The sequence below is a fragment of the Thunnus albacares genome, chromosome 18 (assembly GCF_914725855.1).
Source record: "Thunnus albacares chromosome 18, fThuAlb1.1, whole genome shotgun sequence".
NCBI classification, from domain to species: Eukaryota; Metazoa; Chordata; class Actinopteri; order Scombriformes; family Scombridae; genus Thunnus; species Thunnus albacares.
In genome coordinates, this window is record NC_058123.1 from 4,594,341 (window position 1) to 4,607,244 (window position 12,904).

The window sequence follows — 12,904 nt, forward strand, 5'->3', positions numbered from 1 at the left end:
ATTTATTTGATAATTGATAATTTTTACCCTGAATTTTCAGAAAATAGTGAAAAATTACATATTAAAATGTTTTTTGTCTGTCCAACAGCACAAAACCCAAAGTTTATTGTCGTACATGACAAAGAAAAGCAGCTGGAACATGTTATTTTTTGGCATTCTTGCTTAAATGAAAAGACTAAAATGATAAATTATCATTAATAATCTCCTGTGAATCGATTAATCATTGCAGCTTTATGTACAATTAACAAACACGTGTCAATCTGATCCAGAACTTTGCTCCCTTTGTTGACCCTGCATGTGTTGTCCCTGGTAGTTAAACCGCTATCAGGAACACCAGTCAAACACAAAAACATGAGTCAAGTTAACGTTCCTGCTCAGAAACCAATAATCCCAGTATTCAACAGAGCAGCAGGCTTTTGTTTCTGCTGAACTCCAGCTGATAAAACCTCATCTGAGTCTGACCTGAGGACGAAGCTGCATGGAGGGGACGGTACAGGTTCAATTACAAAAAACATGCTAAAGCTTTAGAAAACGTTCCTTCTGCATTAACATCTTATATGAGGCGTATATCTTTTATATTAAGACCTGAAGATCTCATACTGGACCACGATTGGCTCCAAACTGGTTGAGTTTGGGAGCCTTTAATGTCTCATCTTGCTGCAGTGATGTAGAAGTGTACTGCGGGGTGTGTCAGTACACTGTGACATCACTGGTGGGTGTGGTTACAGGCACTTCTGACCAAACCCAACGACACTTATTACTCTGAAACGCTGCTTCTCAATCTGCTGTTAAGTTACCACTTTACTATTACTAATTAAAAAGTAACATATACAGAATGCACAGAGTGGGAGAAATGTTGGGGGGTCAAAAGGTGCCCACAGTTAATTTTGTCCCCCCCTTGGCCTCTAATGTAAAAGCACTGATTAGCTGTCAGTGAATGTGTGTTTCCAGCGGTGGACGTCCTCACTGCAGCCTCCTGTCTCCTCTGCTGCGTGGACTCTGCATCTGTCCATCTGGATTAGGAACAACCTCCACTTTGTAGCTCACCTTCTTGGACTGAAGGATGCTGTAGCTGTTGTCAAAACACAGCACGTCTGCACGAAAAGGAAGCACAGAGTGAACGCTGTTAGCAGCTAGCATCCTGCAGGATTACCACTCTTACGTCTGTACGGTGAACATGAAGTTAGCTTAGCTTAGCAATAACACAGAGAGACAAAATTACAGACAGGAACAGTGGATTACATGCTGCATCGTTTCCTGTTAATGTCCTCAAGACAACTAATAAGCATATTTGCCAAAAATGTCTAACTGTTCCTTTAACTGCAGCAGCTTGTGGTTACTCACAGACTCCGGGCTCGGAGCAGGTGAGGGAGCTGTCCTCTGGGACCAGGTGTGCGTTGTAACGTTCGCTGGGCAGAACCTGCTGCATGTCAGATAGCTTCTTAGCGCCGCCATCTTTGGTCCGCCAGTAAACTCCGAACCCGATATCTGCTCCTTCACTGGCAAACTGCCACCTGGGAACAAAGAGAGGCAGAACTTTGATAAAATCTTATCTGTGACAGACTGCACGTTTTATCAGGATCTCCAAGAGCATAGCACCAAAAACTGGCCGTGTTAATTCACACTTAATCCACACTCTAATTGACACTATCAGTGTCAACTAAAATGCTGATTCCAGTTTTTTTGAGACTCAATATATTCAAATCTGATGACTTTTGGGGCAATAAAGATAAATAAATAAAGGATTCAGTTGTTCTCCACCAGAATTTTATTCCTAACAGAGTTTTGAAACAGCTTTTAGAGAATCATGTTGGGAAATTACATTTATAAAACAATAATTCAGTAGTTAAATGAATGTGGGAAATATGAAAAATTGAATAAAATATGAAAAAATTAAATTTTAAAGACATCTTGGCTCCGGCTCTGTGATCACTCCACCGAACTTACCAAATCATTTCTTCTTCTGCTTCATTTGACACTTTTTATGAATTAAAAACAGTATCAGCGGCGTATTTGCGACCCATGCATGAGCCTGTAGGACTTTGAATTAGGAAGCTACAATAATAAGTGAAACGTGTAGGAATCCCCTCCAGACATGTTTTATAATATGTAAAATTCCTAATAAATTGTGTCTTACATGTTGTTTTCCACCAAAAATGTTCAGCTAACTGGTTGAACTGTACCTCAGCAGGCTGCTGGCTGCAGTGACGTCATACTCCAGCTGGAAGACGGAGCCGCGGCTGATGGTCACGCTGCTGTCGTACTGAACCTTCATGGAGTCCTGAACGTAGTAGGACTTGGGCACCGTACCGCCGTACTTTATCTGAAACCACCACACACATACACAAAAAACATCCGTCATTTCTGTTCTGATCGTTCAGAAAGACGTCACGTCACTCTTCATCTTCTCTCTTCGCTCTCACCATGGTTCTGCAGTGAGGGTCTCCATCCGGATCAGTCAGAGTTCCTCCGTACACCTCAGGAAGCTGCTCGGGGTCGATATGTTTACGTAACACCTCTTGCCAGTTACCTATAAACAGAGGAATATAATGTATGATTTAGGTGATAAATTGTGTTTTTTGTACTGAGAGATAAAAAGAAAAGTCGTCTTACTTCCTAAAATGATGATCTTGCGTCGCGTTTCCTCACACAGGAAGTGTTTGATGAGGTTGTACGCCATCGGGAACATTTTAGGAGCTGTAGCAACGACAGGAAATCATTACAGAATGTGTAGATTAAACCCAAAATGTTAAACCTGGACAAACTGTCACAAACATGCAGGTACCTTTGATAAGAAACACCCTCTTCAGCCCCTCCGGATAGTTCTCTTCGAACATGGTGAGGATCTACAGGAGAGCAGCAGAGTGATAATGAGATGAAGTGATTTAATGCGTATCGGCGGACAGATGTGACACGGTGACTGTGGTGTGGAGAAGATGACGAACCTCTCCGTAGGCCTCGATGGCAGGTTTCCATATGTGTTTCAGTCCAAGACCTTCACAGTCGTAGATCAGAGAGATGGCTTCAATGTTCTTCCCCAGCTGAGGAAGAGATGAGGAAGAGGAGAAAATGTAAAAGTCGTTGACAGTGACGATGCAAAATGACAAAATTCAATCAAAATCTCAATTTACTGCTCACTGCTGAGAAAACTATTGAGTGTCTATTATTAGGGAAGGATTTCAGATACAGCCTTCAGAAGAGAGGAGAGGAGGAAACAAGAGAGGAGGAAAATCGAAGAAATGAGAGGAGCTGAAGAAAGGAGGCTAGGAGAGGAAACAAGAGGAGAGGAGAGGAAACAAGAGGAGAGGAGACAAGGAAACAAAAGAGGAAAATTAGAGAAGAAGAAATGAGAGGAGAGGAAAGAAGAAGAGAGTAGATAAGGGAGGAGAGGAGATAAAGAAAGGAGAGAAGAGGAGAGGAGATGAAGAAAGAAGAGAAGAGGAGAGAAGAGGAGAGGAGATGAAGGAAGGAGTGAAGAGAGGAGAGGAGAGGAGATGAAGAAAAGAGAGGAGATGAAGAAAGGAGAGAAGAGGAGAGGAGATGAAGAAAGGAGAGAAGAGGAGAGGAGATGAAGAAAGTAGAGAGGAGATGAGGCGAGGAGAGAAGAGGAGAGAAGAGGAGAGAAGAGGAAACAAAAGGAGAGAAGAGAAGAGGAGATGAAAGGAGAGGAGACAAGAGGAGAGAGGAGGAGAGAGGAGGAGAGAGGAAATGAGAGGAGATGAAGAGACAAGAGGAAAGGAAACAGGAGAGGAGGAGAGGAAGCTAGATGGGAGGATGGGAGAAAAGAGGAGGAAACAAGATGGCAGGAGACGAGACTAAAACGTCCTCCCGACCTTCTCAGACTGCCTCCGACACTCCCTCTGCAGCATCTCTGTGTCTCTGATCTTCGTCTTCATGAAGTCCTGTTTGGTCGCCGACAGCAACAGGCCTTTAGGATCCAGAGGACCGATGACATCATACCAGATGGGACTCCCCTCTCTGTCGTAACCGCACATCCCTCCTGACACGTACTTCTCGATCACCTGACAGACACATAAAGCAGAATAAAAGTGATATAACTGATATATAACATGACATATGTGCTGTTTAATGTGAGACTTGTGTACCTCCGGAGGTTTCCAGTCAGATATGATGGTGTCTACTTTCATCTGCCTCCTGAACTCCACATGCTGCAGAGAGAGAGAGAGGCAGGTGTTAGAGGGAGTTTAAGGCTGTTTACACACACGATGATCAACCAGCCTCTTGATGTAGACACCAGGGAAGTGTGACTAACAGGAGTGCAAACAGACAGGTGACAAATTAAAGGAAAAACCAACATAAAGGTGTTTCCACGACGAGCCTCCAGAGCAGCTTCACTGCTTCTTCTTGTGGATTTTTCCAAAACATTTTCCCTCATTTGGTGTTTTGATGATGGAAGAGGTGCTCAGATCCTTTATTTAAACCTGCAATAACTCATGTTTTGTCCACTTGTTTTCATCAGAAACAAGCAGTGAACACAACATCAATATCATCACCTTTTAAGCTAATGTGTTGACCTTGTTAGCAAACAGTTGCTTATTTCCACATCCAGCAGTTACGGAGCAACATTATCATTCATTTGGAGTCGTGTTTCTGTCCACCTGGTGAATAAAAGTCCAATATTTACTCTCTTTCAGCTCTGTTTTTGCTCTCTACCAACTCCTGAGGGAAATATCTGGCTCTTTAGCTGCTAAATGCTCCACTATGTTCACCAGCTAGTCTACAGCTAACTGTGTCTGTTTGCTGTTTGGTGCTGAGCAGGTAGTGTACGGTGGCTTTTTAGAGCTTTTACTCTGAAAACAGCTGCCTGCTGCGGCCCAAAACAACACTCATACACTGTTATTATATAGAAAAAAAGGTAAAGTAAAAGTACTTATAATAACATAATAATTTCATGTAAAAATACTCCATTACAAGTAAAAAGTTCTGCATTCAAAATCTTACTAAAGTAAAAATACAGAGGTATTAAATGTAGTTAAAGTATTGCAGTAAAAGTACATAAGTATTATGAGCTTGATGTAGTTAAAGTATTGCAGTAAAAGTACATAAGTATTATGAGCTTGATGTAGTTAAAGTATTGCAGTAAAAGTAGTGGTTTGGTTCCTCTGACTGATATATTATTATATATGACATCATTAGATTATTAATAGTGAAGCATCAGTGTTAGAGCAGCATGTTACTGTTGTAGCTGCTGGAGGTGGAGCTAGTTTACACTACTTTATATACAGTTAGCTAGTTTAGTCCAGTGGTTCCCAACCTAGGGGTCGGGCCCCTCCAAAGGGTCAGCAGATAAATCTGAGGGGTCGTGAGATGATTAATGGGAGAGGAAAGAAGAAAAAACAAAGTTCTGATACACAAATCTGTTGGACTTTTCTATTGTCTTTTCTTTTTTGGGTGGAGTGTTGAATAATTTGAACACTCTGAGCTTCAAACTTAACTTCTTAGATATTTTTTGTAAGAGGTCACAAGCAAAAAATGGTTGGGAACTACTGGTTTAATTTTTAACAAGGCATTGTAATTTAGAGGCTTATCGCATGTTTTCATTATTGTAAAATCTTAGCTACCAGATAAATATAGTGGAGTAAAAAAAGAGCAATATTTCTCTCTGAAATGTAGTGAAGTTAAAGTATAAAGTGGCCTCAAACTTAAATTACAGCACTTGAATAAGTATTCTCAGTTATTTTCCACTATTGGAAGACAAACATGCTTTCATCAGCCAAACAATCGAAAACAAACAAAGAGCGTACCTTCCTGATCATGGTTTCAGCTTTCTGAACATTGAAGCTTCTGGCTGAAAAAGAGGAAACAAATCCCACATTAGACCCCTGGAGGCTTCGTAACATACAGTAGATGTATTAAATCACTTTTAATAGACATGTAATTATAACAGTAGTTTAACATGCTGTATTTCTTTAAAACTAATAAACTTATATTTGCAAAATGTTACATACAACATATGAAGAATATAAAGCATCATCTTCCTCTGTAATCATTTGTAAAAGCTGCAATGGTTTTACACTAACATTTTGGATAATTGTATAACAGGCAACCAGATACGGATCAATACTTCTGGCCTGTTTTGAGATGAAAGCTTTTCAAGGTTAACTGCAAATGCAAATATTGAACCACAATCACAGAGTTCCAGATCGATCGAATTGTTTTCCTGAACTACGACCCACCGAGCTGAAGAGTCAACGGACACGATGTCCTGCGGTAGAGATCAGCTCAACAACAGCAGCAGCAGAGACACTTTGCTCTAATTCAACATGTTACGTAAAAAACTCAAGAGCTGACGTGTAATTTCTTTCACCAAACAACAACAGGTTCACTTTCGGATTGTACAATCTATGATAATACATTACATAAGGATATTGATCCATTATTTTCACAATTTTTCTTCATTTTTTTCAGATAAACCACAACGATCCTGTTCCCTCGACTCAACATTTAGTTTAGTTTCTTTCTTTTATCTTCCTCTTTTGTGTCTTTCTTAACATTTTGTTTGTATCGTTTTCTACAGTTTTATTTATTAAATTATATGTATATATTTCTTGTCTCTTTTTTCTTACAGAAATGTTTGTTTTATTTGTTTTTTTTATTAGTGTTGATTGACAGTACATGACGACAAATACACATACAATACAAGTAGATACGTAATAAAAAATACACAGAAATGGATGAGAAAAAAAACAACTTATACTATAATATGTATATTCAAACAGAGGAAATATAACAAAACAAAATAATAATAATAATGATAATAATAATCTATAATTAGTTGTATATATTATATGTATATGTGTATACATGTGTGTGTAACAATAACAATAACATATAATCAGTAATACTTGAAAAACACAGAGAGGTCAGCTGGGCCAATTAGTCACATGATTATGAAATAATTGATTATGATCATGTACACAAATGTTTCTTTTTATCTGGAATATCAATTTATATTGTATTAAAACCTGCTCCTTATGTTATAGCATGTAGAGCACTTTTATATGTCAATGTTTTAGGTTTGTAACAGTACACAAAAATGAACAATTTAAAAAAGAGAAAGAGAGGACAGCTGCAAGTTTTAGTCCTCAAAGCATAAAAAACCTTGAAAAAAATACACACAAGAACAGCAAACACGCTCACACACTTACAAACATGCACTTAGAAAAGAATAATCAAAAAGAAAAATATGTAATATCACTCCCCTTAACAATAATTCATGTAAAGCAAGTTTCCTGAGGTATTAAAGTAATAATAATAATAATAATAAAAAGCACAAAGATAAATATACCAACAACCACTAAACACACCCTCAAAACACAAAAATAATGTTTATACTGACATCAACATGAACATATTGTATTTCATCCCACATTGTGTGTACGCGTCTGTTTAAATGATGGAAAAAGTAAATCAATATAAATATCTGCACATTTACAAGAGTTTTCGTTTTGGAAAACAAATATTTACTGCAGGATATGAACGCTGAGTCGAGTTTTTAGGTAGTTCAAACCTTTCTGGCTGAGTAAATATTACGTGCTTTCATGGCCACACGGTCAGGAGGAAAAACATTAGAAGAAGAAAATTACTGATTAACCATCAGACGCCTACAGATTCCATCATATATGTGATCAAACAGCCTTAAAGAAGTAATAAGCTTTCTGAGATTTAGATGAGAAGACCCGCTCTAATATTTGTCTGTTAAACACGAAACGACGGCTACGTTAGCTTAGCTTAGCATAAAGACTATAAAACAGGGAGAAGTCAAGCACAAGTCAACATGAATAAAGAAATCAACCAGTAAAAACCAGAATAACAGGACAAAAGTCAAAATAGAAACCATCTTACATTCAAATAGGAAAAAAATCGACAATATAAATCTGTGCAAAAAATGCTACAATTCAATATAAATAGTAAAATAAGGAACATATCACTATATCAAAAAGGAAAACAAATAGATACATAAATAGAAAAGATGTCAGTTAATCTAACCTACATTAATTTTCACTTATACAAAATAATTGTGTTATCAAAAACATGTTTACCGTTATTTTCTGAATCAGGTTTTGATGTCTGACCAAAAGTGTTCCTAATATTTTGCCCCTCTTCCTGAATTTTAATGGAGTGGACAAAATATTAGGCACACTTGTTATATAATACAGTCCAGTACACTTTCTGACAAAACTGAAAATGTATAAGCTTTGTAAAAGTATATTTTACGGCAGAGTTGTTGTATTGAATTGCGTTAGACTGAACAGCTGTTCCTAATAAAGTGCTCAGTGAGTGTATTTAACTGTAAATAAGGTAAGAAAGCAGTAAATGACGTAAGTGATTCTCTGTAATCAAATACAATGCTGCTTTAACTGGACTATTAGCACCTTCTGAATCTCTCAGACTGGTTTTTAATAGAGACCTGACAGACACGCCCAGCTTCTCTTTAGTCAAGTATCAGTTTCGTATAAAACCTCAAGTGATTAAGGCTCAGTGCATCATGGGAGGGACAACATAGCTGTGATGAGTTAATTTCAGTTGAGGTTAAAACAGTAATGATGTGTTTAGATGTATCATTATCTATTATTTATGAACAAACAGGACAGGTGGTGATGCACTAGTTGCTCTAAACAATTTTCTTTGGAAAGCAACAGACCAACAGCTGGTATTCAGTTTTAGAAAAATACACAAAATACATTTACTCAGGTACTGTGCTTAAGTACAAGTTTGAAGTACTTTTCTTATGTATTTCCATTTTATGCTGTTTTATACTGTATTACATCAGAAAAAAGTGTATTTTTTCTGTATTTTACAACTGTATTGCAGTTACTTTTCAGATAAACATTTTACTTAAAAAACAAATGATAAACTTAAAGATTAAATCAGTGGTTCTCAACCATTTTGGCTTCCAACCCCTTAAAAACAGATTCTGTATTTAGTTGGATTGTCTTGTGACATTCGAGGCCAAAAGAGGTGAAATTTCACAAAAGTCCAGAAACTGAAAACAGATTTGTTTATCAGAACTTTGTTTTTTCTTCTTTCCTCTCCCATTAATCATCTCACGACCCCTCAGATTTATCTGCTGACCCTTTGGAGGGGCCCGACCCCTAGGTTGGGAACCAGTGGACTAAACTAGCTAACTGTATATAAAGTAGTGTAAACTAGCTCCACCTCCAGCAGCTACAACAGTAACATGCTGCTCTAAGACTGATGCTTCACTATTAATAATCTAATGATGTCATATATAATAATATATCAGTCAGAGGGACCAAACCACTACTTTTACTGCAATACTTTAACTACATCAAGCTCATAATACTTATGTATTTTTAATGTAGTAGGATTTTTCATGCAGGACTTTTACTTGTAATTTTTACATCATTTTATTGATACTTTTACTTAATGAATGAATGTTTATACTTCTTCCATCACTGCCAGTACTGATGAGAACATCGCTCCTGACTGTCCTGAGAGAAACTCGCTGAGAAACTTGATGAGACAGTGACAACACGATAGTTAACTTTCCTTTGAAACAAACAAAGTAATGAGTGTTTATCAACTGTCACCATTTAAAATGTTTCAGATGCCTGTTGGAATCGACGCCTGAGGCTACGCTCACTCTCTCTCTCTCTGCTCTCTGATGTCGAGCCTGGATCGTCACAGACAAACCAGTTTCCATGTTTTTACACAACACTAACCCACACTGCCAGTTTCAGTGGGGGACTGGGAGGAAATACCAGAGCTGGAGGCTTTGGTATCGGTACCTGTCAGAGTAAGTTATGTTGGAGACTCATTTTGTATTTGTTTGACTTCGTCGTCTAGTGTTTCCCATCGTTTTTAACCTGTGACAAAGCTCTGTGCACTCATGACCCCTCACCACCAATTATACAGTATGTTCAGTTTCAGTTTTGAACAATTAAACCAAAGACTGATTTCGTTTTTTGAGTTTTACTTGAATTGTTGTTAGAGGTATTAAAGGATAGGTTCACAGTTTTTCAAGTGTGTTTTAAACCAGCAGTCAGGTGTCTGTATGAACAGTGAAAGAGGTTTTCCTCACTGTAATCATTCCTCCTGTTCATACTGGATATTAAAAGATCCTTCAAATGTGCTTTCAATATAAGTGATGGAGGCCAAAATCCACAGTGTGTCCACACAGTCATTTCAAAGTTGATGTGAAGCTTATATGAGGCTTCATCAGTCTGAGTTAGTCATATCAAGTGGATATCTGACACATTTACAGTCTTTTTTAGCATCAAATTCCCTCTTTGTGTTTCCTCGGACAGTGTTTCCCTGTTGAGCTGCAGGTGGAAGTATAGTAACAAAAAGAGGGACTTTGGCACTAAAAAGACTGTAACGTGGAAAGATATCTACTTGACTTGACTCATTTGGTCGCTGAAGCTTCATATTAGCTTCAGATAAACTTTGAAATACATTTTTTGCACAGAAGGAGGACTCCATTGTAAGGTCATTATGAAGGGATCTTCTAATAGTCAGTATGAACAGGAGGAATGATTACAGCAAGAAAAACACGTTTCAATGTTCATTTGGGCTCCTGACTGTTGTTTTAAGACAGATTTGAAAAATTGTGAACCCGTCCTTTAATAGATAAATTTGTTTGATAATTAATAAGAAAAGGGAGCTCCAGTAGCCTACTTGTTATACGCGAACCACATAACCATAACTGCTGATTTTTGTTGCATGTCATATATATTGCACCAATTAAAGTAAAATAAATAAATAAAATAAAATAAACAAATACACGCAAATATGCCGAAAAAATACATAAAATATCACATCAAAAAACGCAAAAATTAGAGAAAACTCTGAAAATAAAAAACCCTGAATTTTGTGTAGCAGCGACACAATTTCTCGAATATTTGCTTTTTGGAGGGAAAGTAGGATAATTTTCTCTCTTTGCTTCTCTGTAAGGGGTCACAAGAGCCAAAAATGTTGGGAAACACTGGTTTAATCTTTAACAATACCTTGCACTTGTGTAAAAATCTTCATCTGAACAGAGTCTATGGTTGTTAAATAAATGTAATGGAGTAGAAAGTACAATATTTCCCTCTATAGTATAAAGTAGCATTAAATGGAAATACTCAAGTAAAGTACAAGTACCCAAAACTTGTACTTAAGTACAGTACTTGAGTAAATACACTGTTACTTTCCAACGCTGGTGAATTACCGTATAAGTACATCATTGGGAAACCTATTTAAAATGTATTTATGTCTCCCTAAAAGGTGCATAAACTGTGGTGAGTTTAGTTTTTTTTCCCACTACATCCTTGGTGTCTTGCAAATAATCGTATGTTTCCCTTGATGTCTTGACTGTTTTCTACACTGAAAATGAACAAATCAAAGATGGAGTTAAAGGCAATATAAGAGATCAAGTGCTCAAAAAACAGAAACAAGTGATAATTTCCTCATATTACAGGCTCCCTCTGGTGTTTTCTTCCATTTCTCTTCACACTATCTAATCGTTCTATCTTTGGCTGAAGCCCCGATCGTCCTTTTCCTTCTGTTCTTATTTTGGATTCGGTTGAGTGCATGTTTGCTGTTTTGCCAGCATCGTATCCCCGCACAGTGAAAATGTTAAATGGGTGCAGCCTGTCCCGGTTTCAGTCTCACCTCTGAGCCAGCGGAGGAGGTAGTGGTCATGCTGTGCCGGCAGGTTGGGAAGGATGTCCTGGATCCTCCCCCGAAACTGGAGCCAGAGAATCACAGAAGGGATTTAAAATCGATATAATGTAACAATAGTTTAACAAAAGAAAGCAGATTTTTATCACATTTTATCATAAAGGACTGAGCAAGAGCTGAAACTGTCAGTTAATCAGTTAGTTGTAACTATTTTGATAATCGATGAATCATTTAAGTCACTTTTTCTAGCAAAAATGTCAAACTTTCTCCAGATCCAGCTGCTTTTCTTCGTCTCACATGATAGTAAATTAAATATTTTTGTTGACAAAAGCTGTTTTATGACATCGCCTCAGGGTTAAGGAAATTGTGACGGGCATTTTTCACACATTTCTGACATTTTTTAGACGATACAATTGAAAGATTAATCAACAAATAATGAAAATCTCACATTATCCATAAGTTAACAAGTCGAATTAATGTTTTATTATTGTGACCAAACCTACAGCTTTAGTGTGATGCTATAATAATAATTTGTAGGGCAAATATTACTTCCTTATGCTAAATTTTAATGGGAATATTTTAGTAATATTGTCCTTACAGATACCAAATATATTAATCCTTTACTTAAATAAAAATACAAATACAAAACACAATGTACAATATAGAATTCTTCCAGTCTTGCATTCAAAGTTTTACTTTAAAGTACAGAAGTAATATTAACGAAATGTACCTAAAAGTATCAAAAGTAAAAGTACTTCTTATGCTGAAGGATCTCAGAGATTATACAGTATAATCTGTATTACTGGATTATTACCACATATTACTGTATGAGAAGCATTTTAATGTCGTAGGTGTTTGAGTTAGGTTTAACCACTTTGTGTACTATTATATTTTATAAGATCATCATCATGTTTTAGATGAAAATGTTAGAGTAGAAGTATAAAGTAGAATAATAAGACATCACTATAAACTCACGAGACAGTTGAAGTTACCATAGAATCAACGTTAGTGACACCACAACAAAAGCAACCAGTAACAGAAACAAACAACCTAAAGTTCAACTTCAGTATTAGAGACCATCTGTTGCTTTATATAACTTTCGATTTCGTTTCTTACCTCAGTTAAGATTTCATTCTGCTTCGAGCTCAAGTCTCCAACTCGTCCACTCATGTCTGCGGTGTCTTTGTGTTGCTGTAACTGTCAGAGGTTGTCTGTGAATGAACCAGACTGCAGGGAGAAGGAGGTTAGAGTAGTAAAC

General features: G+C 37.2%; 1 protein-coding gene across 2 annotated transcripts; it reads right to left on the bottom strand.

Annotated features, from left to right (window-relative positions):
- sec14l7 (SEC14-like lipid binding 7) lies at positions 1–12,904 on the bottom strand. Of its 2 annotated transcripts, XM_044333505.1 has the most exons (13): positions 12,763–12,904; positions 11,638–11,713; positions 5,766–5,809; positions 4,107–4,169; positions 3,834–4,022; positions 2,946–3,041; positions 2,786–2,846; positions 2,614–2,697; positions 2,424–2,530; positions 2,184–2,323; positions 1,345–1,514; positions 915–1,094; positions 1–403 (listed from the first exon to the last, which is right to left on the bottom strand). In XM_044333505.1, exons 1-12 carry the CDS (start codon positions 12,814–12,816, stop codon positions 964–966), a joined length of 1,215 nt encoding a protein of 404 aa, XP_044189440.1. In that variant the 5' UTR covers positions 12,817–12,904; the 3' UTR covers positions 1–403; positions 915–963. The 2 variants fall into 2 exon arrangements, with proteins under 2 accessions (XP_044189440.1, XP_044189439.1); XM_044333504.1 differs by having other exon boundaries at positions 1–1,094.

Bases quoted from the DNA above. Each gene is read 5' to 3' on its own strand.
- sec14l7 (XM_044333505.1), bottom strand. From the start codon at position 12,816: ATGAGTGGACGAGTTGGAGACTTGAGCTCGAAGCAGAATGAAATCTTA. The intron at 5,810-11,637 runs GTGAGACTGAAA...CCTCTTTTTCAG, and splicing joins CCTCCTCCGCTGGCTCAGAG to CCAGAAGCTTCAATGTTCAG. The intron at 4,170-5,765 runs GTACGCTCTTTG...CTCTCTCTGCAG, and splicing joins CTGAAACCATGATCAGGAAG to CATGTGGAGTTCAGGAGGCA.